The sequence below is a fragment of the Lolium rigidum genome, chromosome 4, assembly GCF_022539505.1.
Source record: "Lolium rigidum isolate FL_2022 chromosome 4, APGP_CSIRO_Lrig_0.1, whole genome shotgun sequence".
Lineage (NCBI taxonomy): Eukaryota > Viridiplantae > Streptophyta > Magnoliopsida > Poales > Poaceae > Lolium > Lolium rigidum.
Genome location: NC_061511.1, coordinates 189,667,136 through 189,694,950, shown reverse-complemented (window position 1 = coordinate 189,694,950; position 27,815 = coordinate 189,667,136). Strand labels below are relative to the sequence as shown.

Sequence of the window (27,815 nt, the reverse complement as noted above, 5' to 3'; positions counted from 1 at the left end):
TTGGCTCCCTCTGCCGCCGAAGCGGCGATGTGACGGGAGGAGCTTGCCGAGAGCCGCCGCCCTGGGTAAACTTTATCGGAGCCCTAGTTGAACAAGCAAGAAAAGATAAATACAAAAAGGAAGGAAAGAAAAGGAATCAAACAACAGAGAAAAAAGAACTCACCCGGCTTGCTCCGGAACCCTCTTGGGCGCCTGCCGGCGTTGCTTCTTGGCCTTCGCCTCCACCGCCGCCGTGGACCCGCCGATGGCCCGCTTCTTCCCCTTAGGCGCGGAAGTCGCCGTGCCCGCAGGCGGCCTCGTGCGCAGAGGCACCGCAGGGATTGGCCCCGTGCCGGACTCCGCCGGCTCCGCCTGCGCCTGCTCCTGCTCCTGCTCATGTTCCGGCGAAGGCGGCGGATTATGCTCCCCTTGGCCGCCTTGGTCCGGCACCTCTGGCAGATCGTCGTCGCCGGCTTGGTCGCCGGCTGGGTCGGCCGGATCGACATGATCAGGCGTCCAGACCTTCGTCGCCAAGTCGCCATCCTCAATGCCTTGGCGGGTGAAAAGCTGAAAGCAAGAAGATAAATATCAAGTCGGCCACGCAGCCGCAAGCCGGAAGATGGCCAAAACATCAAACTTACCAGTTCAGGCGGCTGCTCCCGGTCGTAGGGCGGCAGCCCCCAATCCCAGTTGTCCGGCATGTTAGCCTTGGTGATGTTTTTCACCCGGCGAGCAACCTGGGACTTGGTGAGCTCCGCCTTCGACGTTCGGGTCGGGTCAAGCCGGCCAGACATATGCCCGATCTTGTGGACGCGCCACTGGAGCGGTATAACCCGGCGCATGACGTAAGTGCAGAGGAGGTCCTCGGCGCTCAGCCGGCCTCCCGTGACGCACTCCCCCAGGAAGTCCCATAGGAGGTTCACCTCCGCGTCCGGGTCCGCCGACTTGGGGTTGTGGCCCCAGTTGAGCCGGCCGACTGGCGGAGCCGGGTTGTATTCCGGCAGGTTGAGCCGGTCGAAGGCTGGGCTCTCGTTCCGCACATAAAAGAAGGACATCTGCCAGTTCTTCACGGAGTCCACAGTCGGGATCCGTGGGAAAGACGTACCCGTGCGGGGATATATGGAGGCGGCGCCGCAGGTCGTCAGATGGCCTTCGGTCGTCTGCGCCTTGATGTAGAAGAGCCGGCTCCAGAACTCCACATCTGGCCTCAAGCCGGCGTAGCCTTCCATGAAAGCCACGTAGCAGCTGAGGAGGATGATGGCGTTGGCCGGCAGGTGGTACGGCTGCTGGCCGAAGTAGTAGAGAAACTGGCGGAAGAAGTTTGAAGCCGGCAGGCCCAACCCACGGTCGTGGTGCGCTCCGAAGACCACACGCTCGCCGGGTTCCGACTTGGGCTCCATCTCCGCGCCCGGCGCCCTCGTGATCACCCCCGCCGGGATGCGGCGGAGGCGCACGAGCCGCTCGATGTCGTCCTCCCGCATGTAGGAGCCCCTCCAAGAGCCGCTTGGTTGAGCCATTGAAGACGAGGAGGAAGAAGAAGTCCACGAGAGGCGAAAGGGCGAAGAGGAGCCGCTCCTCGCCGGAGGAGATCGCGGTGGAGAAGAGCGCGCCGTCGACACGCGCGGCCCCGTGGCGCCGGCTTGACGGAGTTGCGGTGGTGGCTCGGCGGAGGAACATCGGGGCGACCGCTCGCCGAAGTTCGCTAGGGAAGAGGTGGAGTATCTGCGCCGGAACGGTGGAGAGCTCGAACGAGAGAAAAGGGCGAAGTGGGAGCGCGAGGAAGAAGAAGACGCCTCGATACCGCTCCGGGGGCATTTATAGCCGCCTGGCGCGCCAGTTACGTGGCCACGTGGCGATCGTGGGCCACGTTGGGATTTACTGCGGCCATAACTACCCCACGACGGCTGCGGTTACCGAAAACTGCCAAGCCACTTCCCCCACGACCGCACCGGATCCGGAGGAGACATTGATGTGACCAGACGAAACGGCAAACAGGAGCCAGCCGTCAGACCCGTCAAGTCGGGCGCGAGGCCCAAGGCGGCGGAAACTCCGACGCTCCCAGTCGGAATCGGACATTAAAATCAAGCCAGCTCCAAACTCTCCTAACAAGGCGGAGACATCATCAATACTTGTAAAAAAGCAAAAGCTGCAGAAGCGAAAATGACGGCCGGCTAGAAGCAGCCGGACGGGGCGAGCCGGATGAGGGCACAGCCGGCTGGATGGAAATTCTCAGTCGGCCCCTCCAAGGGCCGCCCAACACATTCAGAAGATCTAAGAGCCAGGGAAACCTGCCTAGGTCCCTCTTAACGCAGGACCTTGCCAGCTTCGGGGGCTAATGTCGGGGGGAAGACCCCGGGTAGGGCAATGGACGCGGAGTAGTCGGCTAGAGGTCGGCCGGCTGCGGCAAAGGCCGGCTGAGGAGCAGCCGGCTGGAGCCGTGGCCGGCTGCCTCGGAAGCCGGCTGGCTCTAAGTCCTAGTCGGCCTGGCTGCGGCCATCTGCGATGTGGCTGGGCCGGCTTCTACAAGCCATATCCGACTGGGGTCTATACCTCAGACCGACTCGAGGCTGGCGAGTCTTGCACGAGAAGGAACTGGGTAGGTGGTCCGGGTTCAAAGGTCCACGCTGACCTCACTTACCGTAAAGCACGGGGCACTGTAGAGCAACAAGTGCCACGCGGCGGACAGGCCATCATCGCCTACGACGGTCCGTACCGGCCACGGGGCATGATGGCGACAGGGACATCTCCTCGCCATGCCGCTGACTCCCTCTGGCGGACGGGACAGGCCACTACGCCTCAACGGCTCCATGACGTCAACGCCTCGGGAAGGAGCGGAAGCCGGAGCCGGCTAAGTCGGCCAGTAGACCATAGGGACTTCTCTGTAAAGTGCCAGCGCCTATATAAGCTGGGCTACCCCCTCGTGCGGGGGACGATCGATCATTCTTACTTCACTCTAGACTTAGCGCTACTCGAGGAGAGAGACCTTCGTCTACCTTAGCCTCCCCGAGCAGCCGGACACAGCTCTAGGAGCACCATTGTATTGTGTGACTACTATATACACTCATAGCAGGAGTAGAGGTGTTACCTCCATCGGAGGGCCTCGAACCTGGGTACGTCGCCGTGTCGCTCGTGCCCATACCCGCATCCGGATACCGCCGTGAGTCCACTAGGAACCACCTCGATTAGCCACCCTATGGCATATGCCGTGACGATACCACGACAGTCAGATATATTCTCTGCCGAGTTTTTAATGATATTCCATCTTTGGATATATTTTCTCATTGGTTCGTCTGGCTTTTGTCGACACGCCCTCAATTCCTCTAGCGATGCAGGTTTTTTGCAGGTGGACCGGAAATTCTTGACGAATACGTCCTCGAAGCTATCCCAGCTGTCGATAGATCCTGGAGGAAGTTTCTTTATCCAAGATCGCGCGGCTCCACTCAAATGCACCTGGATGCTTTGCATAGCTGTTGCTCGGGTCCCTCCTGTGAGCTTCACCGTCTCGAGGTAATCAACTAGCCAATCCTCTGGATCTTGCAGGCCGTCGAATTTCTTGAAGTTATCAGGTAGCTTAAATCCCGAAGGGACTCGAGTTTTTCGGACTCTCCTTGTGAAGCATGGCAAACCGCACATATCCTCGTCGTTTAGTTCTGGGGAATGCCGATTTTCCCTTATATTTTGTCGTGCTCTGTCCACCCTTGCTTGTGCTGCTGTGTCTCTTGCTCCACTTGTTCCTTCGGGAGCTGCTGCTGCTGCTGCCGCAGGTCGTGGACTATTTTGCCTTGCTGTTCCTTCGGGAGGTGTTGATGCAAACGCCGTTCCCATGGCTCCGACTCCTGCCATTGCCATGTTGTACAGTGCCTCCCTTGGATCTCCTCGAGGTGGCCTGGATGCAAGGATAAAGGCCTGTGTCGCCATATACCCAGCTTCTGCTGTCTTGGGGATGATTTTTCCTCTCGTGTCTATCGACATAAAAGACATGTCGAGGTTTTGAACCAAGTGATCTCTTTCTCCTTCAGGTATGTTTTGCAGCCTCGATCTTGCTCTGTTCCGAGCTTCCCTGTGGCTATCTCCCGAAGTTCCAGATTGTCGACTTAACTCCGCTCTTCGCCTGCTTGATGCGGAGGCTGCCTCCTTTCTTCTGTTCAGAGCAGCTGTCTGTTTTCCAACTCCCTTGCAGCTCGTGCGAGCCTATATTGATATGCTTGCAACTCTTCTGGCGTGGCTGTTGTGGCCATTGGTTCTGAGCCATCCATAGCTCTTGCGTCTATATCCCATGCTGCTTGCGGGAGTTGAACTCTATCACGAGGCTCAGGTCCGACATATTTATTGCCTAGACCTTGTCGTAAATTAGAGGGATCGACGTATGGATTTCCCAAATCGTCGAAAGCCTCAGATGTTTCCTCCTGATCACGGCTTGGCTCTCCGATGGCATAAATCTGATGGTATTTTGTATTCAGATCTGTGCTATGTTTGGTGACACCATCATAAAGATTGGTGAAGACCTTGCCCACTGTAGTGGATTTGTCGATGAAGTTAAAGCTGTCGACACTGCTCGAGTCATCGCTTATATAGGAGTCCGCGGATGACTCGAAGGACATATCGCTGAAGATCTTAGCGAGCTTTTCGCTTGCCCTGGTGTTGATGAAGCGTGGCGATGAAGTCTCCTCTTCGCCTGACTCGATTGACGATGTTGAGTTCGAAAAATCGGAATCGACCGCCGACAATCCCGACGAGATCGGAATTTCGAGACGATACGCTCCCTCTTTCTCGACGCGAAAGTGGAAACTTCCGAACGTCATGTCCATAGGCTCCTCCAGATACGCATATGCATCCAAACGGGAGGGCGGGTGAGGAACAAAATCGACAGGACCAATTGCGATTTGTTTACCTCGATCCATTGCGTTGCTTGCAGTTGATGAAGTCGACGATTTTGAACGTGCCATCGAGACCAGATCCTTGACGCCTCTAATTCCCACAGACGGCGCCAATTAACAAGGGATTAACTTGTCAATGCCTACGGGTTGTAGACTAGGGTTTAGTTGGAAGTAGAGGGCAAGTAGATCTCGAAGGTTTCAGCCGAAAAGTACTCGACGATTATGAAAACTAGGGTTTTAGAGACAATGATTCGATGCTTTCTTTGTCCCTCGACTCCCCCTTATATAGGAGGTGGAGCCGAGGGATTCGTATTGTACAAGTTACAGGGTCCGGGAGGGTTTCCAACTCATCCCGCAAGATTACAAATATCATCTCCTAATACAACTCTAACTTTCCTTAATATCAACTTGGGCTTCCGATTCTTCTTATTCTTCGAGTCGTGGGCCTTCAGTAAACCCTAGGTACTATCTTCGGCAGGCCCATTGGGGATGCCTATGTCAATCATCGCTTCTTCATACGTCGCAGGGTCTTCATCATTGTTGTCCACAATCATGACATTTAGACAAGGATCATACCAATCAGGATTGGCACGTTCCCTTGTCGATCTGCGAGGTTCAGTAGCTATCTCGTTTGAAGTTTCATCATCATTATCATTAGCTTCCTCTGTTGCCGGTGTAGGCGGCACAGGAACAACTTCCAGTACTGCTCTACTCTGATCAACGAGTGAAGATTCATCAATCTCATCAAGTTCTACTTTTCTTCCAGTCACTTCTTTAGTGAGAAATTCTTTCTCAAGAAAGGTTCCGTTCTTAGCAACAAATATTTTGCCTTCGGATCTGTGATAGAAAGTGTACCCTATAGTTTCCTTAGGGTATCCTATGAAGATGCATTTCTCCGCTTTGGGTTCTAGCTTGTCCGGTTGTAACTTTTTTACATAGGCTTCGCAACCCCAAACTTTTAGGAACGACAGCTTAGGTTTCTTATTAAACCATAATTCATACGGTGTCATTTCAACGGATTTACATGGTGCCCTATTTAAAGTGAATGTAGCTGTCTCTAATGCATAAATCCAAAATGATAACGGCAAATCAGTAAGAGACATCATAGAACGAACCATATCTAAAATATTTCGATTACGACGTTCGGACACACCGTTTCGTTGTGGTGTTCCCGGCGGTGTCAATTGTGAAAGTATTCCGCATTTCTTTAAATGCATGCTAAACTCATAACTCTGATATTCACCTCCGCGATCAGATCGTAGAAATTTAATCTTCTTGTTACGTTGATTTTCTACTTCACTTTGGAATTCCTTGAACTTCTCGAAAGTTTCGGATTTATGTTTCATGAAATAGATATATCCATATCTACTCAGATCATCTGTGAAGGTTAGAACATAACGATAACCACCGCGCGAGGCTACACTCATTGGTCCGCACACATCGGTATGTATGATTTCCAATAAGTCTGTAGCTCACTCCATAATACCAGAGAATGGATTCTTAGTCATTTTTCCCATTAGACATGCTTCACATCTATCAAGTGACTCAAAGTCAAGTGATTCAAGTAATCCATCGGTATGGAGTTTCTTCATGCGTTTCACTCCAATATGACCAAGACGACAGTGCCACATATAAGTAGAATTATCATTCAATTTAATTCGCTTAGCATCAATGTTATCAATATGTGTATCACTAGTATCGAGATCTAACAGAAATAAACCATTCTTTTCAGGTGCTCGGCCATAAAAGATATTATTCATAAAAATAGAACAACCATTATTCTCAGACTTGAATGAATAACCGTCTTGCATTAAACAAGATCCAGATATAATGTTCATGCTCAACACGGGTACAAAATAACAATTATTGAGGTTTAAAACTAATCCCGAAGGTAGATGTAGAGGAAGTGTGCCGACAGCGATCACATCCACTTTGGATCCGTTTCCAACGCGCATCGTCACTTCATCCTTCAATAGTCTTCGTTTATTCTTTAGTTCCTGTTTCGAGTTACAAATATGAGCAACCGAACCAGTATCAAATACCCAGGTACTAGTACAAGAACCAGCAAGATAAACATCTATAACATGTATATCAGATATACCTTCTTTCTTCTTCTCTACAAGGCCGCTCTTCAGATCAGCCAAATACTTGGAGCAATTATGCTTCCAGTGTCCCTTTTCCTTGCAGTAATAGCACTCAGCATCAGGCTTAGGGCCATTCTTAGGTTTCACAGGAGGCGTGGCAGCTTTCTTGCCACCCTTCTTGAATTTTCCTTTAGACTTGCCCTGTTTCTTGAAACTGGTAGTCTTGTTGACCATCAACACTTGGTGCTCTTTCTTGATCTCAATCTCAGCAGATTTCAGCATGGCGAAGAGTTCGAGTAACTCTTTGTTCATGTTCTGCATATTGTAGTTCATCACAAAGTTCTTGTAACTAGGTAGCAGTGATTGAAGGACACGATTAATCCCCAGTCTGTTAGGAATCACTATTCCCAAGTCACTGAGTTTCTTCGCATGCCCGGTCATGGCGAGCATGTGCTCACTAACGGAGCTGCCTTCTTCCATCATGCAGCTGAAGAAGTGTTTCGATGCTTCATAGCATTCCACGGCTGCATGAGTTTCAAAGATAGCTTTCAGCTCATTGACCAACTCATGAGGATCGTGGTGCTCAAAACGTTTTTGAAGATCGGCTTCCAGACTGCATAGGATGGCACACTGAACTTGAGAGTACCGAGTTTTCCGAGTCTCGTAAACGTTCTTTACTTCATCGGTTTCAGTTTCGCAGGATGGTCACCTAGCGGTGCATCAAGCACATATTGCGGGTTTCCACCGGCGAGGAAAATCCTCACATGACGGAACCAGTCGGTGAAGTTGCTACCGTTGCTCTTAAGCTTTTCTTTCTCTAGGAACTGGTTAAAATTGATTGGGGACGCCATATCTACAACATATATTTGCAATAGTTTAGACTAAGTTTATGACAAATTGAGTTCAAAATTTAATTCAACAAAATTAAAAATCTAGGTGAACTCCCACTCAAAACAATATCCCTCGAATTTTCTTAGTGATCACACGAACCAAATCCACCACACCAAGTCCGATCATCACGAGACAAGATGTAACTTCAATGGCGAACATTCAAAGTGTTCATCATATCAATCATATGATTCATGCTCTACCTTTCGGTATCACGTGTTCCGAGACCATGTCTGTACATGCTAGGCTCGTCAAGGCCACCTTAGTATCCGCATGTGCAAAACTGGCTTGCACCCGTTGTATGCACTTGTTGATTCTATCACACCCGATCATCACGAGATGCTTCGAAACGACAAGTCTTGGCAATGGTGCTACTAAGGATGAACACTTTATTATCTTGATATTTTAGTGAGAGGGATCATCTTATAATGCTACCGTCGCGATCTAAGCAAAATAAGATGCATAAAAGGATTAACATCACATGCAGTTCATATGTGATATGATATGGCCCCTTTGTCTTTGCGCCTTTGATCTTCATCTCCAAAGCACGGACATGATCTCCATCATCAACGGGCATGATATTCATTATCGTCGGCATAGCATCAAGGTCAATGGCGCCGTCTTCATGATTGTTCTCCCATGTAGCAACTATTACAACTTCTTTGAAATACTACTCAACATGAAATTTAAAGATAACCATAAGGCTCCTGCCGGTTGCCACAATACAATAATGATCATCTCATACATATTCATCATCACATTATGGCCATATCACATCACCAAACCCTGCAAAAACAAGTTAGACGTCTCTAATTTGCTTTGCATATTTTACGTGGTTTAGGGTTTTCGAGTGAGATCTAATCTACCTACGAACATGAACCACAACGGTGATACTAGTGTTGTCAATAGAAGAGTAAATTGAATCTTCACTATAGTAGGAGAGACAGACACCCGCAAAGCCACTTATGCAATACAAGTTGCATGTCGAGCGTGGAGCAAATCTCATGAACGCGGTCATGTAAAGTTAGCCCGAGCCGCTTCATCACACTATGCCACAAAGATGCAAAGTACTCAAACTAAAGACAACATAAGCATCAACGCCCACAAAACCATTGTGTTCTACTCGTGCAACCATCTATGCATAGACACGGCTCTGATACCACTGTAGGAATTCGTAGCATAGAAAACAAAAAATTTCCTACCGCAAGAACGCAATCCAAGCCAAGATGCAACCTAGAAGACGGAAGCAACAAGGGGATGAATGAGACTCACCCTTGAAGATTTCGAAAGCCTACAAGATGAGGCTCTTGTTGCTGCGGTAGATGATCACTTGCCGCTTTCAAAAGCGCGTAGAAGATCTTGACGGTGCCACAATCGGGCAGCACCTCCGTACTCGGTCACACGTTCGGTGTTGATGAAGATGACTTCCTTCTCCCCGTTCCAGCGGGCAGCGGAAGTAGTAGCTCCTCCTTGAATCCGGCAGCACGACGGCGTGGTGGCGGTGGCGATGGAGATCTCCGGCGGAGCTTCGCTAAGCGTTGCGGGAGAGGGGGAGGAGTGGGGCAGCTAGGGTTTGGGGAGAGGGGGTGGCCGGCCTCCTTGGGGTGCGGCCAAGGTGGTGGTGTTGTGGTGGCCGGCCCCCTCCCTTGGCCCCTCATTATATAGGTGGAACCCCCAAGTGTTGGACTACAAGTCTTCGAATAAGACCCCAACCCAAAACCTTCCATGTGTAGGGAAACCTACCCAAGGTGGGATTCCCACCTCAAGTGGGACTCCCACCCTTCCATGAGGGGGGGGGGGGTGTGGCCGGCCCCCTTGGTGGAGTCTACCTTGGACTCCGCCCTCTAGGGTTCGCCGGCCATGGGTGGTGGAGTCCCTTCCAAAGTGATTTCTTTCGGACTTTTCTAGAACCTTCTAGAACCTTCCATAAATGCACCGGATCATTTTCAAACTTATAAATTGACTTCCTATATATGAATCTTATTCTCCGGACCATTCCGGAACTCCTCGTGATGTCCGGGATCCCATCCGAGACTTCGAAGAATACTTCGAACTCCATTCCATATTCAAGTTCTACTAATACGACATCAAACCTTAAGTGTGTCACCCTACGGTTCGCGAACTATGTGGACATGGCTGAGAACTCTCTCCGACCAATAACTAATAGCGGGATCTGGAGATCCATAATGGCTCCCACATATTCAACGATGACTTAGTGATCGAATGAACCATTCACATACGATACCAATTCCCTTTGTCACACGATATTTTACTTGTCCGAGGTTTGATCATCGGTATCTCTCTATACCTTGTTCAACCTCGTCTCCTGACAAGTACTCTTTACTCGTACCGTGGTATGTGGTCTCTTATGAACTATTCGTATGCTTGCAAGCTATTTAGATGACATTCCACCGAGAGGGCCCAGAGTATATCTATCCGTCATCGGGATGGACAAATCCCACTGTTGATCCATATGCCTCAACTCATACTTTCCGGATACTTAATCCCACCTTTATAACCACCCATTTACGCAGTGGCGTTTGATATAATCAAAGTACCTTTCCGGTATAAGTGATTTATATGATCTCATGGTCGAAAGGACTAGGTAACTATGTATCAAAAGCTTATAACAAATAACTTAATGACGTGATCTTATGCTACGCTTAATTGGGTGTGTCCATTACATCATTCATATAATGATATAACCTTGTTATTAATAACATCCAATGTTCATGATTATGAAACTCTAATCATCTATTAATCAACAAGCTAGTTAAGATGCTTACTAGGGACTCATTGTTGTTTACATAACACACATGTATCAATATTTCGGTTAATACAATTATAGCATGGTATATAAACATTTATCATAAACACAAAGATATATAATAACCACTTTTAGTATTGCCTCTTGGGCATATATCCAACAACACGCTCCCTCTACATCTACATTCAAGATTAGTTTTAAATCTGAATAATTGTTATTTGGTGCCTGCGTTAAGCATGAACATTATATATGGATCTTGTTTGATGCGAGACGGTTATTCGTTTAAGTCAGAGAATAATGGTTGTTCTATTTATATGAATAATATCTTTTATGGTCATGCGCCTGAGATGAATGGTTTATATTTGTTAAATCTCGATAGTAGTGATACACATGTTCATAACATTGATGCTAAGCGAATTAAATTGAATGATAATTCTGCTTATATGTGGCACTGTCGTCTTGGTCATATTGGAGTGAATCGCATGAAGAAACTCCATTCCGATGGACTTCTTGAATCACTTGACTTTGAGTCACTTGATAGATACGAAGCATGTCTAATGTGAAAAATGACTAAGACTCCATTCTCTGGTACAATGGAGCGAGCTACATACTTGTTGGAAATCATACATACCGATGTGTGCGGACCAATGAGTGTAGCATCGCGCGGTGGTTATCGTTATGTTCTAACCTTCACGGATGATCTGAGTAGATATGGGTATATTTACTTTATGAAACATAAGTCCAAAACTTTCGAGAAGTTTAAGGAATTCCAAAGTGAAGTACAAAATCAACGTAACAAGAAGATTAAGTTTCTGCGTTCTGATCGCGGAGGCGAATATCTGAGTTATGAGTTTGGCATGCATTTAAAGAAATACGTAATAATTTCACAGTTGACACCGTCGGGAACACCACAATGCAATGGTGTGTGTAAACGTCGTAATCGAGCTCTCTTAGATATGGTTCGATCTATGATGTCTCTTACCGATTTTTCGTTACCGTTTTGGGGCTACGCATTAGAGACAACCGCATTCACTTTAAATAGGGCACATCTAAATCCGTTGAAACGACACCGTATGAATTATGGTTTGGTAAGAAACCTAAGCTGTCGTTCCTTAAAGTTTGGGGCTGCGAAGCTTATGTAAAGAAGTTACAACCTGACAAGCTAGAACCCAAAGCGGAGAAATGCATCTTCATAGGATACCCTAAAGAAACAATTGGGTATACTTTCTATCATAGATCTGAAGGAAAAGTTTTCGTTACCAAGAACGGATCCTTTCTTGAGAAGGAGTTTCTCACAAAAGAAGTGACTGTAAGGAAAGTGGAACTCGACGAGGTTATTGAACCTTCTCTCGGAGATCAGAGTAGCGCAGTACCGGAAGATGTTCCTGTGCAGCCTGCACCGATAAGAGAGGAAGCCAATGATGATGATCATGAAACTTCGAACGAAGAAGCTACTGAACCTCGCAGATCGACGAGGGAGCGTAGCCCTCCTGATTGGTATGACCCCTGTCTACATGTCATGATTGTGGATAATAATGATAAAGACCTTGCGACGTATGAGGAAGCAGTGATGAGCCCAGATTCTAACAAATGGCAAGAAGCCATGAAATCCAAAATGGGATCCATGTATGATAACAAAGTATGGACTTTGGTAGACTTACCTGATGGCCGCAAGGCTGTCGAGAATAAATGGATCTTCAAAAGAAAAACATATGCTGATGGTAATATTACTGTCTATAAAGCTCGACTTGACGCGAAGGGGTTCCGACAAATTCAAGGAGTTGACTACGATGAGACTTTCTCACTGTAGCGAAGCTAAAGTCTGTGAGGATTTTGTTAGCAATAGCTGCATTTTTTGATTATAAGATTTGGCAGATGGATGTCAAAACGGCGTTCCTTAATGATGACATTGAGAAAGAGTTGTATATGGTACAGCCCAAAGGTTTTGTCGATCCTAAAAAAGCTGACAAGGTGTGCAAACTTCAACGTTCCATTTATGGACTGAAGCAAGCATCCCGGAGTTGGAACCGATGCTTTGATAAGGTGATCATATACTTCGGGTTTATACAGACTCATGGTGAGGCGTGTATTTACAAGAAAGTGAGTGGGAGCTCTGTAGCATTCCTAATATTATATGTAGATGACATATTGTTGATTGGGAATGATGTAGAACTTCCAAGCAGTGTTAAATGTTATTTGAATAAGTGTTTTTCAATGAAAGACCTTGGTGAAGCAGCATGTATTTTAGGCATCAAGGTTTATAGAGATAGATCAAGACGCCTAATAGCGCTTTCACATAGTACATACCTAGACAAGATTCTAATTTTTTTTTAGAATGGATGAGAGCAAGAAAGGGTTCTTGCCCATGTTGCCAGGTAAGGTCTTGAGTAAAACTCAAGGTCCGGCTACGGCAGAAGAAAGACAGAGGATGAACAAGACCCCCTATGCCTCGGTAGTAGGTTCTATCATGTATGCCATGCTGTTTACTAGACCGGATATCGTAGATGTTGTTAGTTTGACCAGCAGATATCAGAGTGATACAGGAATGGAACACTGGACATCGGTCAAGAATATCCTAAAGTACTTGAAAAGGACTAAGGATATGTTTCTTTGTTATGGAGGTGACCAAGAGCTTGTTGTAACCAGTTACACCGATGCTAGTTGGAACACTGATCCAGATGACTCTAAGTCTCAATCTAGGTAAATGTTTATATTGAATGGTGCTGCAGTAAGCTGGATGAATGCCAAACAATGCACGGTGGCGAAATCTTCAACTGAATCTGAATACATAGCGGCTTCGGAGGCTTCATTGGAAGTGATATGGATGAAGAGGTTCATCACTGAGCTTGGTGTGGTTCCTAGTGCATTGGACCCATTAGTCATCTATTGTGATAACATGGGTGCCATAGCCAATGCACAAGAGCCAAGGTCACAGAAGAAGCTGAAGCATATCAAGCTACGTTTTCATGTGATTCGCGAGTATGTCGAAGATGGTGACGTAAAGATTTGCAAAGTACACACAGATCTGAATGTGGCAGATCCGTTGACTAAATCTCTCCCTAGGGCAAAGCATGACCTACACCAGAACGCCATGGGTGTTAGGTACCTTACCATGTAATCTAGATTATTGACTATAGTGTAAGTGGGAGTCCGTTGGAGATATGCCCAAGAGGCAATAATAAGTGGTTATTATTATATCTTTGTGTTTATGATAAATGTTTTCATCCCATGCTATAATTGTATTAACCGGAAACATTGATACATGTGTGTTATGTAAACAGAAAAGAGTCCCTAGTAAGACTCTTGTAAAACTAGCTTGTTGATTAATAAATGATCATGGTTTCCTAATCATGAACATTGGATGTTGTTAATAACAAGGTTATATCATTGGGTGAATGATATAATGGACACACATCCAAATAATTGTAGCATAAGATCAAGTCATTAAGTTCATCTTGCTATAAGCTTTTGATACATAGTTACCTAGTCCTTCGACCATGAATGTAAATCACTTACACCGGAAGGGTATTTTGATTACATCAAATGCCACTGCGTAAATGGGTGGTTATAAAGATGGGATTAAGTATTCGGAAAGTATGAATTGAAGCATATGGATCAAGAGTGGGATTTGTGCATCCGGGTGACGGATAGATATACTCTGGGCCCTCTCGGTGGAATGACATCTAATTAGCTTGCAAGCATGTAACATGGTCACAAGAGATGACATACCACGGTACGAGTAAAGAGTACTTGTCAGTAACGAGGTTGAACTAGGTATTGAGATACCGATGATCGAACCTCGGACAAGTAAAGTATCGCGTGACAAAGGGAATCGGTATCGTATGTTAATGGTTCAATTGATCACTAAGTTATCGCTGAAGTGTGGGAGCCATTATGGTTCTCTAGGTCCCGCTATTGGTTACTAGTCGGAGAGGAGTATCGATCATGTCCGCATAGTTCACGAACCGTAGGGTGACGTGCTTAAGGTTCGAGGTTGTATAGTAGCTTCGGAATATGATATGGAGACCGAATGTTGTTCGGAGTCTCGGATGAGATCCAGGACATCACGAGGAGGTCCGGAATGGTCCGGAGAATAAGATTCATATAATGAAAGTCATCTTCCGGGGTTCGAGAAAAGTTTCGGTGTTTTGACCGGAGCTTCTAGAAGGTTATAGAGGGCCACCGGTGGGCCCACCACCCCGGGAGGGGCCACATGAGTGCTACATGGCCTAGTGGGCCAGGAACACTATGACATGTGGGCCCAAGTCGGCCAGCCCCTTAGAGAGAAGATTTAAGTGATTTAAATTAGAGATAAGATCTATCTCTAGATTTGAATGGTTTAAATAAGAGATAAAGGTTTGGGGAGAGGTTTATCTCCCCCCCTTCTTGGTGCGACTTGGAGAGAGGTGGGGCCAGCCCTAGCCACCCCTCCCTCTATAGAGGTGATGAGGATGGCCGGCCACCCCAAGGTTCCTTCTCCCAAAAACCCTAGCCGCCGATCTCTCTCCTCCACCGCTAGTCTGTTCCGGCTTGGTGAAACCCTGCAGCTTTTCTCCTCCACCACCATCACCACGCCATCGTGCTGCTGGGATTTTGAGGGGATCTACCACACCTTCGCTGCCCGCTGGAACGGGGAGAGGACGAACTTCATCGACACCGTACGCACGACCGAGTACGGAAGTGCTGCCGGATTGCAGCACGGGACGATCGACTACATCAACAACGAGATCTAATCTCGTAAGGCTTTGGATCTTCGAGGGTTAGTCTCTCATACATCTCGTTGCTTCGATCTTCATAGATTAGATCTTGCTTCTTCCTAGATTGGATCTTGGTTTTTGTTCATGTTCACGGTAGATTTTTTTTCCTTGCATCGAACCCATCAGTGGCGATGTATGCTTCTTGGCCATGGGCCTCCCCGAGATGAGAGGGCGTGCGGGATTTGGAGAGAGGGCCGGTCGAGCAGCGATTATTCGGAAACGAATATTGTAGTATAAATGGATCTAGAAGAACGAGGAAAGAAAACAAATCAGATACTATTTGGTAAATATGATTTGATTTGGTGTGGTCGGTCCTTAATTAGCAAATGAGGAAATAAGGAATGAGAAACAATATAAATCAGATAGTATTTGCCAAGTGATATTTGATTTGATACAATTCTTAATTAACCCTAATGCTAATGAGAGAAGAGATGGAGTCTACCTGATGTGAAAAGCAATCAAATGGTGAGAGAAGATGTTGGTGCATTCCTGACGATGATTGTGCGGGAATAGGGAAGGTATATCTTCTCATACCATAGTACACATGAGTGTGATTGATGATACCATGTTTACTGTGAATGAAGACTTGCTGTAAAACGAATCGGGCAGTTGGTATAGATAAAGGTTTCCCTGTATATTGATGTTTGTCAGAACTTGCTGGGCCCAATCCGTTTCCTGTTATATCAAATCCATAACCCAATGGGCCGCATTTTCTTCCGCCTGTCGAAGTGTCTCTCGTCGAACCCACGCGGCCGTTTCCGCCGCCTACAAAGGGGAGAGGGGCGCCGCGTTTCGTCGCCGCGCGTCTCCATTCTTGGCTTCCTTGCCCACCGCCGACCACACCATCTCCCCTCTTGCCTACGCGCCGCCGACCGCCGCCATTGATGTAAGTATCTCTCTCCTCTAACATTGCGCTTCCCCCTCTGCAGCTCCGTCCCCTTTCTTACCTGCTCCCGGTTGTCTCTGGCCGCGCACGCCCGTACAGATGACGATGGGCTCCTCCTCCGGCTCCCGTTCCGGCTCCGGTTCCCGCTACCTCGACCCGAACCGCGTCTTCGAGCTCGTCGCCCGCCGCATGGCGCGCGAACTCCTTGACTACCTGGATTTGATACCCGGAGGATCCCAAGACCTCAACTACCACCGGATCAAACTTGTGGCGAGGGCTCTCCTCCCTTTCGTGTCGAAGCCGAGGTGCGGTTCTTGGTGCCATCTCGTTTAATCGTCCCAGTTCTTGCTCTGGTTCTTGCATTTCTTCTTCTTCTCATGCTTCCTCCCGTGGGATGCTGGTCGCGTTCTTGCACTGGTCGATCTGGCCGTTCTTCTCGGATTTCTGCACTGGCTCTCGCCCGCTCTTGCTCTGGGACTAATTGGTTGCGTTCTTGCTTGCGATGGTTTTGCCTCTCCAGATTGCCGTCACCCGAAGAGGACATGTGGATCCTGTGCTGGGCGCAACTCGCGCTGTTTCACGCGGTAAATAGCAGGTCAGTAGTACCTGAAATCTTTTCGTATTGACTCTTCTTGCTCGGGTCGTGTCCCTACCATGCCACCCGCAATCTGTTCGATGTTTGTACCCAAAGGAATGGTCTTAAGCATCTGAAGTTACGCTCAACTGGTCTCTGTGTGCGGATTTCTTGCTCCTGTAATGGGCGGTTTAGTTTTGTACAGTGTGTAGAATTTCTTGCTACAGCAGTGAGTCACTTACGTGCTTAAGCGCTGTTGATATGCTATAATCTCACCTGCAGAATCTTTGCTACTGGAACGAATGATTATGGTAATCTCTGTGCAGTTTTTTGTTCTTTGCCTTAAAAGGTTCGGTTTAGTCTCGTGTTATATGACACACCTTCAATCGAATAATTTGTTTCCCTGGAAGTTCTGTACCTTGGCAAAGTACCATCACAGTTTTACAAAAGGGTACTTCAGCTAGCCTCTTAAATGTTGGGTATGCTAATTCAGCTAGCTGAATATATTAATGTTTGAGTCTATCCCCGCGTCTAAATTACATGATTTTTGTATCGTTTGCAGATTTTGTGATCCTCAGATGGTGGTTGGTAATCCATCCAAAATTACTTCAGATGCAGGTTTGGCACTTCAACCTTTAACAATTAACAAATCTTCTTCAATAGTTACTGAGCATTTTGTTGAATGCCATTGACAGATTAACATGCGGATTTCCCCTGTTATTATGAGTTTATGAATCAACACATAGATGGCCTTTTCTTATTGCCATTTTATCAAGATTACCTTCACACTATTGAACCTTGTGAATGTATGGCTGTACCTATATGATTAAGATTATTGTCACAAGGATTTTTGTGTACAACCATGTTTATCCAAGATTAAACATACGAGTGTCGGTTACATCATCTTTCAGGTAATTCAGTTATTCTTAAACTCCTATCAACTACTACTCACTACTGTGAGTCTTCCTGGAATAGGATAAACGTTTGACACAGCTTGTCATATTCTGCTTCATTCACCAAGTATTGTGCAGTCAATATACACTGATGGTAGATATACACTTCTTGACAAGGTTTCTGTGTACTGTTCTTCATCATGTATCTAATATTACTTTTGTGGGCAATCACAAATAGATCCAGGTGAATGGATTTTTATATATAGTGGATAATCTGTGCCGTTCTTTTGCAGGTCATTACATGTATCCACACAATTCAAGTTCATATTCTGGAAGGATGTTGACCCACGAACCTGATAGTATTGGTATAGATAAATTCGGTATTTTACTTCTGTACGGACTGTGCATTTCGCTAACAATAATGTCACATGTGTGCAGAGCTCAGACATGCTGCTGTGCGTAATCAATTATCAGCTTCTGACTTAAGCATTCATGCTGCAACGTTTCTTCCACCGAGGACAGGCTCAACTGATGGTTAATAAATGTTCCATGTTTTCTTACTCTACATATTTTGCCCTTAAATATCTATTTACATGGATCATCATGTCTGGTGTGTAGTGATCAGTATTCCTATCAGACGTGCTAGAATGCTTGATGAAACATCTGCTTCTAACTCAGGAACTCATGCTTCAGCCTGTGTTCCATTACGGGGTAATTCTACGCTTGGTTAGTAACACTTTCTCTCTTTTTAGCCCACATACGTGATTAATAGTATGTCACTCCTGATCAAGCCTGTGTTCCATTACGGGGTAATTCTACGCTTGGTTAGTAACACTTTCTCTCTTTTTAGCCCACATACGTGATTAATAGTATGTCACTCACAACGAAAGAACGAAATCCTGATGACATGTCTGCTTTGCTTGTTAACTTAAATTAATGCTGAAAAGTTTCTTGTACTGTACCATGGTATATCTGTTACCTTGATACAACAAGGAAATATCTGTTTGATGCTAATATACTGAAATGATTACAAATTTATTAATTATTCAAGTTTCAGCTTGGGCATTGTAGTCTGGAATGTTTGGTATTAAACATGCAGCTTTGGTTACAATATGTTTCAAGTGATTCATTATTTCTCGAACTCCTATAGGGCTATAGACCACTAAAATGACTTTTAAAGTAGAATGGACATTGCTAATAGGAACTAAAGGTAGCGACTTAGCATACCTTTGGTCTGAGAGACTAAATTAATATACTGGTATACTTGCTGACAAGGTTTCTGTGTACTGCTCCTGGCCATGTATCTACTATCTACTTTCGTAGTCAATCACAAACAAATCCAAGTATGTAACTGGATATATATCTTTGGTAGATGATGCGTGTTATTCTTCTGCAGATCATTATATGCATCCGCACAGTTCAAGCTCATATTCTAGAAGGATGTTGAACTGCGAACCTGATAGTAATGGTATTGCTAAATTTGGTGTTTTACTTCTGTCTGGTTGTTTATGTCCAGTTGTCCACTAAACATCATGTCACGTTTGCAGAGCTCATAAATTTTTCTGCTTCTAGCTCAAGAACTCCTGCTGCAACATTGCTTCCACTGCAGGAAAATTTTCATGATGGTTAGTCAATTACTACTGTTTGTTTACTATATTTGTTTCACTTAACTACTATAAGCATGTGTTTACACTAATAATCTCATCTCATATGTGCAGTACACAGACATGCTGCAATGCATAATCAGTTTTCTGTTTCTAGCTCAAGGATTCATTCTGCAATGCTTCCTCCACTGCAGGCAAACAGAAGTAAATGTTCAGTATTTGCTTACTCTATGTTTTCTCAATTAAGTGTGTATTTACACGGATCATCATGTATCCTGTGTAGGGATCAGTTTTCCTACTAAACATGCTGGAATGTGTGATGAAACATCTGCCTCTCACTCACGAAATCATGCTTCAGCATATGTTCCGTTGCGCGATAATTCTATGCCTGGTTAGTAACATTGCTGTTTTCTTACCCCACAAACATCAGTTAACATGTTTATTTGCTTGGATCGCTTATTTGTTTCTCGTGTCACTCCTGCTTGAAATTCAAATTCACAACGAAAGAACGAAATCTAACTTGCAAGCTCTGCCAGTTAATTTACAACTAGGGCTATTGAATTTCTTGCATTGTACTACCATAGTAAGTCACAAGTATGATGTCCTGATACAACAAGGGAATATGGTTCGCTACTTGTTTCATAAACAAATAATATACTGAAAGGATTGCACATGCAATGTACTAATGATTGGCTTTCATCTTGCGCAATGTAGTCTGGAATGTTTGGAACTAACAATTGAATTTCTTGCTACTCTTCAATGATTTTACCATCTGTTTAATTAATTGACAGAGTCGATAAGCCATTGGGCATGTTTTCTGTATTAAACAGCAAAATCTTTTGTTGCCAAATATATGGAGACACCTAGTTATTACCATATAAATATTTCAGGAAACGTTATGATATTGGTCAATGCCTACCAAATATGCTTGATTGACTCCGATTATCTCTAACAAAGTGTGCTTCTAACGTTTTATCTTATGGTTGTTCTTCTGATCTTATTCAAGCACTAGAATTTGCAGAACTATCTCGGGGCCGACCTGGATCAGAACAATTCAATCCACAGATGCTGACGTGGGATGCAGAAGGTTGGATCTCTTTTAACACATGTCGTCTCCAGATGGAAATAAAATTAAATATGCATTAAATTCAATGTCATCTTGCGGTGCATCCCACAGCGGAACAGGGCATCTGGGCATGTTTGGTTTATAATTCAGCGAAATCTTTTGTTGCCTTTTAAAATATGCAGACACCTAGTTGTTACCATACAAATATTTCATTCAACCTTATCATTTTGGCATGCATGTGTGCTTATGTTCTCTCTCTCTCTCTCTCTCTCTCTCTCTCTCTCTCTCTCTCTCTCTCTCTCTCTCTCATGACCATGCCGTAACATTTCAACCTGAAGATGAAACCAAATATGTTGAAGCCATATTTGCTTTGGAGGGCATGCTTCTAGCGTTTTATCTGATGGTTGTTTCTCGGATGTTTTTCAAGCACAAGAATTTGAAGAATTACTATCTCTGTGCCGACCTGGATCAGAACAATTCACTCCACAGATGCTGATGGGGAATACAAAAGGTTGGATCTCTCTTAATACCTGTCGTTTCCTGATGGACATAAATTGAATATGCACTAAATTTGGTGTCATATTGTGGTGCGGCTCAAAGTATGTTGCAGAAGCTTTCGAAGTTGTGCTTCTAACGTTTTATCTGATGCTTGTTTTCCTGATCTTATTCAAGCACAAGAATTTGCAGAAATATCTCGCGGCCGACCTGGATCAGAGCAATTCGATCCACAGATGCTGACGTGGAATGCAGAAGGTTAGATCTCTTTTAACACATGTCGTCCCCAGATGGAAATAAAATTAAACATGCATTAAATTCAATGTCATGTTGCGGTGCATCCCACAGCGGAACTAGGCATTGGGCATATTTGGTTTATAATTCAGCGAAATCTTTTGTTGCCTTTTAATATATGCAGACACCTAGTTGTCATGCAAATACTTCATTCAACCTTATGATTTGGGCATGCATGTGTGCTTATGTTCTATGCCCCCCCCCCCCTCTCTCTCATGACCATGTGGTAACATTTCGCCTGAAGACCAAATATGTTTGGAGGGCATGCTTCTACCGTTTTTATCTGATGGTTGTTTCTCGGATGTTTTTCAAGCACAAGAATTTGAAGAACTATCTCTGTGCCGACCTGGATCAGAACAATTCACTCCACAGATGCTGATGCGGAATACAAAAGGTTGGATCTCTCTTAACACCTGTCGTTTCCTGATTGAAAGAAATTGAATATGCATTAAATTTGGTGTCATATTGTGGTGCGGCTGAAAGTATGTTGCATAAATTGCTTTGGAAGGTGTGCTTCTAACGTTTTATCTGATGGTTGTTTTTCCGATCTTATTCAAGCACAAGAATTTGCAGAAATATCTCGCGGCCAACCTGGATCAGAGCAATTCAATCCACAGATGCTGACGTGGAATGCAGAAGGTTGGATCTCTTTTAACACATGTCTCCAGATTAAAATTAAATTAAATATGCATTAAATTCAATATCATGTTGTGGTGCATCCCACAGCAGAAATGGGCATTGCACAAATGTATAATTCAGCAAAATCTTTTTGTTGCCAAATATATGCAGACAGCTAGTTGTTACCATACAAATACTTCAATCAACCTTCTGGTTTCGGCATGCATGTGTGCTTATGTTCTCTCTCTCTCATGGCCATGTGATAACATTCCGACCAGAAGATGAAACCAAACATGTTGCAGCCATATTTGCTTTGGAGGGCATGCTTCTAGCGTTTTATCTGATGGTTGTTTCTCTGATGTTTTTCGTGCACAAGAATTTGAAGAACTATCTCTGGGCCGACCTGGATCAGGACAATTCACTCCACAGATGCTGATGCGGAATACAGAAGGTTGGATCTCTCTTAAAACATGTCGTTTCCTGATAGAAATAAATTAAATATGCATTAAATTTGGTGTCATATTGTGGTGTGGCTCACAGTAGATGTCAAAGGAAAGAGACTTGCATCAGAAGTAAAGCAGATAAAGGCGAAGATCCTGAGGTTGAACGTTGCTTCTGTGGTTACACCGGTTGGACTTAAAAGTGCTGCAGCAGTTTTGATTAGGGATGGTAGCACGGCAAAGTTCATGACTGCATCATGCTTTCGTACGACGCTGTACATGGATCCAGCTCTTCTTTTTGCAGCTGCTTGTTGTGAAGGGATCAAAAGTGCTGTTCTCTTGTCTGAACCAACTACCATTGTGCTGGAGTCCCATCAGGCCCCTCTGCTTGAGCACCTAGCTGCCACTCAGAGTGGAGCGAGTGAACTAATACAGCTGAAACAATTTCTGCACTCGAATCCGCCATATTTCATAATCCGGACTATTTCAGAAGAATCCAATGGTGCTGCTTGTCAATTGGCCCGTCATGCTTTGCAAATGAAGGAGTCGAAAAAGGTCTGCAAGGATCCTCCTGATTGGCTTATCCCTTACTTAGATCAATGAGGTTAGTTACTCTGAGTTTGGAAATGATTCACCGGCAACTCAGCAGAAAGTTTCAACTATAGCATGCATGGTGTAATTGGCAGCTACAGCTTAATTCTTTGAGTGTAGATATAGGCAAGTATAGTTACAGTAACATTCTTTGTACCGCACATGCTACTGATACATACATGAATCGTGTGCTTTCTCGATGTGATGTGCACCTAGCTCTGATAGATGTAAAACCTGTATGAGATCATATATTGATGAATTGCAAATGATTACAGTTGAGAGGTAATCTTGATCTTTGGTGTCAAGTCTATTGATGAGTATGATGTCCTTCTTTGTGCTTTAGCCTACATGATGCTACAGCTTCTAGCTACTTGTGGAAATCTGGTACCATGTTGCTTTTGCCACATGATGCAAATTCCATCATAAGCTTATTTACTGAAATGGATATTGCTACTGTTTTCAGCTTGAGGACTAGCCTTTTGTACTCCGAATACGCTTATCCATATATGGAATATTTTCTGTACAAGTACTAGCCTTTTGGTTGCAATTCTTCTTGTAATCCTTGCAAATAGGATATGCGATCCTTCTGAATTGAATGTGCAGTATGGGTTTGGGGATCAGAAGCTGCGCATTGTGTTCTTCTGCTCCTTTCCGTGAGCCTTTGATATCTGCTAGGAGGCACGCCCCAGGTATCATTGAGATGGATATCTTCACCGTGACAGGGCTTCTAGGCTCATCTTGCTCTTGTTCTTCATCTTCATCCAAAGCATCAGTTGTTGCCTTCTTGGCAATTGTTTCAAGTCTCTTCCTTTGAGACTCTGACATGGACTTGGATGCCTTGGGCTTATTCACCTCTCCTCTATGGCGACTGCTTCCATAGACCCCCAACGTCGAACGGGTATGTTGAGCGGAACACAAGGACGACCCAGATTACTCAGCGGCGAGGGGCAGGATCGTCTTTTCAACTTCGATTCGGGTATAGAAATGCCCGCTCCAAAACCCGCAGGACCCGTTAGCCCGAGGAGGTACGCGTATCACCGCGAGAATACATACACGCCCGTACACCTCTTCCGCGTACACGCCCGTACCCCTTCCGCGTACACGCCCTTCCGCGTACACGCCCGTCAATGCCCACGGGTCCACACACGGGTCCACGCACACGCGCACAGTCCAAAAGAGTCCACTACTTTATCCCCGAGTCGGCCGCATCCCCTCCCCACCATCCCCATTTCCGGCAAAAAGCGAGAGGAGAGAAAACCCTAACCCTAGTTCTTCGGCGAACGAAGCCTCTCTCCCTACACTCCCATTTCTTCGGCGAAGCACAGATCCGGCAATGGACATGAACCTAGCCGCGGCTGCTGCTGGTTTGGAGGGCGGAGAGGGAGCGGCTGCGGGGGCGGCCGCGTGAGAGGTTGCGGGAGCGGTTGCGGGAGCGGGAGCGGTTGCGGGAGCGGGAGCTGCTGGTGCTGATCTGGGCGGCGGCGCTGGTGCGGTGGCGGACGGCGGCGCGGGAGCTGTTGTTGCTGATCTGGGCGGCGGCGCAGATGCGGTGGCTGCTGCTGCTCGCGCCGCTGCCGAGAGGGAGGCGGCGTACAAGGAAATCGACGCCTTGTACGAGGCCAGCCAGTACGTCCAGCCCTGCGAGGTAAAGCTATGTCTCCCCTCTCAGATCTGGTAACCCCTGCAAAGTCGATGTAGTAGATGCGCGTGGATGCTATGTCGATCTGGTAAACGCAGCTATGTCCGCGAGTACATCGAGCCCTGCGAGGTAGATCTACACTCCCTCCGTCCACAAATAAGTGGAGGCAACCCCTGCAAATTTTCTTGTAGGATTATTCCTCATGTGTAGAAAAAATCCCTCATTCGTCACTGATTGCTTGTCCTTGATTCGTCACTGATGCAATCTTTTACCTCTCCGGAGATTGCTGAAGCTTTGGCTCTTCGATAAGCGGTGCTGATCACTAGAAATAGGGTTTTTTCAAAGATGATCTTCGTCACTGATTGCTTGTCCTTGATCCAACGAATAAACACCACTGTGCTTGATCGGTATCAGGTGGGAGTGTTCATAAAGGACATCAAACTTGTCTGTTGAATCTATTGCTGACTGTTAAACGCTCTTTAAATGAAGCGGCACACATTTTAGCTAGATCCTGTAATCTAGCGTCCTTCGGTTTTATTTCCAATTATTATGCTCCGGCTTGCATCCAGAAGACCCTTTGTATTGATATGGGTTAATGAATAAAGTGACGTATTCTGTCAAAACATATGCTCATTAATCAAGAAGATGCTTATAAATGTTGTGCATGCTAGTAACAACATTGAGAAACCAAAAATGATTATTGGGGGCTGGGATCAAGGCATGCAATGATTGACCTAAAATGATTGAAATCATACCTAGGGTTTACAGATATCGGTGAGTGATGGCATCTTTTCCATTTACATCACTATATTCTGATGTAATATAAATGTAGTACAATGCCATCTGATTCCTCTTATACATAAATGCTTCATCGTATAGACTTTACACATTGTACTCTACCATGCCTAATGTATGCTTATTTGTGGTTGTTAAAATATTATTGAGCAATTTGTGAAGAACTACTTGTTCCAAAACACATATCAAATAAGGCATGCTTCCATTTAATTTGCTAATTAATCACATCATATAATTACTCCTTGCCCCAATGCATGTCTCTCTTCTATTTTTTAGGCATTAAATCAGTGAGCTAAAATGACGATCCACTTGCTCTATTTAATAGAGGCATTTAAAGCTGCTGATTGGTTAAAGCGGTTCAAAAGTGAAAGGTTTATTTTTCTAACAATGTTTCGTAGAAATTATCACACCACGAAATATGTAGAAATGAACTTTGGGAAAACAGAATTTACAAAAAATGAATGATGAGAAAAAATTGGAACACACATTTGTCTGTAGTACTATGGTGGGGATTGTTAGCTACCTCTCATTTTTTGCGACCAATTGTAATAGTTCTTTCTTTCAGATGAAGTATGTTCCAGGTGAGGCATATCCAATGTCTCATCGGTTCTAATTTTCTTGTAGGATTATTCCTCATGTCTAGTCTGTTTTGTTCAATGAAATGAATACTCGTCCTTCCATGTATGAAGCACATGACTAACTAATTTTATTTGCGAGTACAACACAGGATGACGAGGTCGACGAGGACAACTTTGAGTCCTACGTGCGAGAGGCAGGTCAAGGGATTCGAGTCTCGGATTCCGAAGACCAGTGCGTAGGGGAAGGCATGCTTGCCCCTTCTGTCCCTGCAAGGTGAAGGACGGCTTGCTGGCTTCCCTTGAGATGCATGCTATGGACACTCGCCAGAGCGCCCACGAGTGGCAGGGCAAGGCTGACCACGAGGCACTTGCAAGGTTTTTGCTGGGTCCTCGCCTTCCCCGTTTCGGCAGGATCCTCAAGAGGCGTCGCAACATGTGAACCTCTACCATGCATGCCTCAGCCCGATGCTCGCCGCCGTATATATATGTTATGTCCTTTGAGCTTATTTCTGTCTGGTTGTAATGGATAACTAAGAACTTTTAGGTTTAATGTGTGTACGTAGAACCTTAAGTTCTACTTATGGAATTTCTTAGTACTAAGAACATATATCTCCAGTGTTATGCATGAATGCCTGCTTGTTCAGATAAATGCTGGTTATGACTGTTATGCATGAATACCTTGTTTAGATAAATGCTAGTTCTAACTGTTAAGCATGAATGCCTTGTTTAGATAAATGCTAGTTATAACTCGTTACTCTTTTATATAGATAAATGCTAGTTATAATCGTTATGCATGCATGAATGCCTTGTTTGTTATTCTCATGCATAGATTGTTTTTCACATAGACTGCTCAGTCTCCGTAGCCAAACTTGTTCGATCCCTCGATAACAAAGTCATTGCCACATAGAGATGTTATCTAAAATCAACAAGTTTGATTACCATAGAAGGTACAGGTAAGAAAGGAGTAAAAAATAGTCACATATGAGTTTGAGGTAAAAAATAGTCACATATTTGTGTACTTGTGATTATTTCGACGTTGACTAAATAGACCATGCACCATTCTGTGTTAAGTCTCCTAGGTTTCTCACATGAAATAACCATGCACTCAGTTGGACTCACCCTGGCAACCCCATCCACATCCACATCCACATCCATCCACTTGATTTGGCATCGAAGGTTTCGTGTGAACACACGAAACCTTTAAAATACTTTTTTTGGTATTTTCATTTCAATTTCCACAAACTAATACATAATTGGGACATGGTTTTCCACAAACTAATACATATTTTGAACCATGGTGGACACAAATATAAAATTTTGCAAAAAAACTAAACCTAACTAGACCGTGCATCCAAGGTTTCCTGTGTTCACTGCTAACAATCCCCAGTCACCCAAACTGGAAAATCCAGCGGGAGGATGAGGCGAACACCCAGAAACTTCCGTGCACGTATTCGCTGCGAAGAAACAACACTCTTCATCAGTCGTCCTCCTCGTCGGTGCTTTGTCGCCGTGGTTGTCGTGGTTGTCCCGGCGGCGGCGCGTCTCGTCGAAAACCTTGACGCTCAAGTCCCTGTCGCCATAGTAGGTGAACAGGAGGATGAAGCCGGCTTCGAGTCTGTGGTGGCGCGCGAACTTCTCCCAGCCGATGTGGAGGTACATCTTGCCGCGCCCGTCGTATATCACGTCGACGATCCACCGGTAGAAGCCGGACGAAGCCTCCCGCAGATGCAGCGTGCCCGGTCGATCGTCGCCGGCGACATAGACGGCGAAGGGGTCAGGAAGCCTCTGGATGCCGCGTGGGTCGCCCTTGAGTACGAGGACGAACTCGAACAGCACGGGGCCCTCCACGTCCATCTCCGGCGATGAAGCCGACGGTGTGGCAGGCGACGGCGAGCGTGCAGCTCGCCGCGGCCACGGCCACGACCACGTCGGCCTCCGCCTCTCCCAGCCATGGCGTCAACTCTTGTTGAGACGGTGGCGGCAAGGGTTG

General features: G+C 45.6%; 1 protein-coding gene and 1 long non-coding RNA gene across 2 annotated transcripts; both read left to right on the top strand.

Annotated features, from left to right (window-relative positions):
• Positions 1 to 16,452: 16,452 nt before the first annotated feature.
• Positions 16,453 to 18,070, top strand: LOC124706224. The gene is made up of 5 exons (XR_007004349.1): positions 16,453 to 16,543; positions 16,759 to 16,833; positions 17,375 to 17,430; positions 17,508 to 17,723; positions 17,999 to 18,070. It is a non-coding gene; the product is annotated as an uncharacterized LOC124706224 (long non-coding RNA).
• A 63-nt stretch (positions 18,071 to 18,133) lies between these two features.
• Positions 18,134 to 23,039, top strand: LOC124647943. Its single transcript, XM_047187787.1, has 13 exons — positions 18,134 to 18,239; positions 18,324 to 18,431; positions 19,102 to 19,173; positions 19,253 to 19,330; positions 19,424 to 19,513; positions 19,593 to 19,700; positions 20,316 to 20,396; positions 20,803 to 20,886; positions 21,048 to 21,128; positions 21,478 to 21,558; positions 21,723 to 21,803; positions 22,159 to 22,233; positions 22,323 to 23,039. Exons 1-13 carry the CDS (start codon positions 18,134 to 18,136, stop codon positions 22,823 to 22,825), a joined length of 1,548 nt encoding a protein of 515 aa, XP_047043743.1. The 3' UTR covers positions 22,826 to 23,039.
• The last annotated feature ends 4,776 nt before the right edge of the window (positions 23,040 to 27,815 follow it).

Excerpts from the sequence above, each read along its gene's own strand:
- LOC124647943 (XM_047187787.1), top strand. The coding sequence starts at position 18,134 with ATGTGTGCAGAGCTCAGACATGCTGCTGTGCGTAATCAATTATCAGCT. Across the intron at positions 19,331-19,423 it reads GCAGGAAAATTTTCATGATG|TACACAGACATGCTGCAATG; the intron begins GTTAGTCAATTA and ends TCATATGTGCAG. Across the intron at positions 21,129-21,477 it reads GCTGACGTGGAATGCAGAAG|CACAAGAATTTGAAGAACTA; the intron begins GTTAGATCTCTT and ends ATGTTTTTCAAG.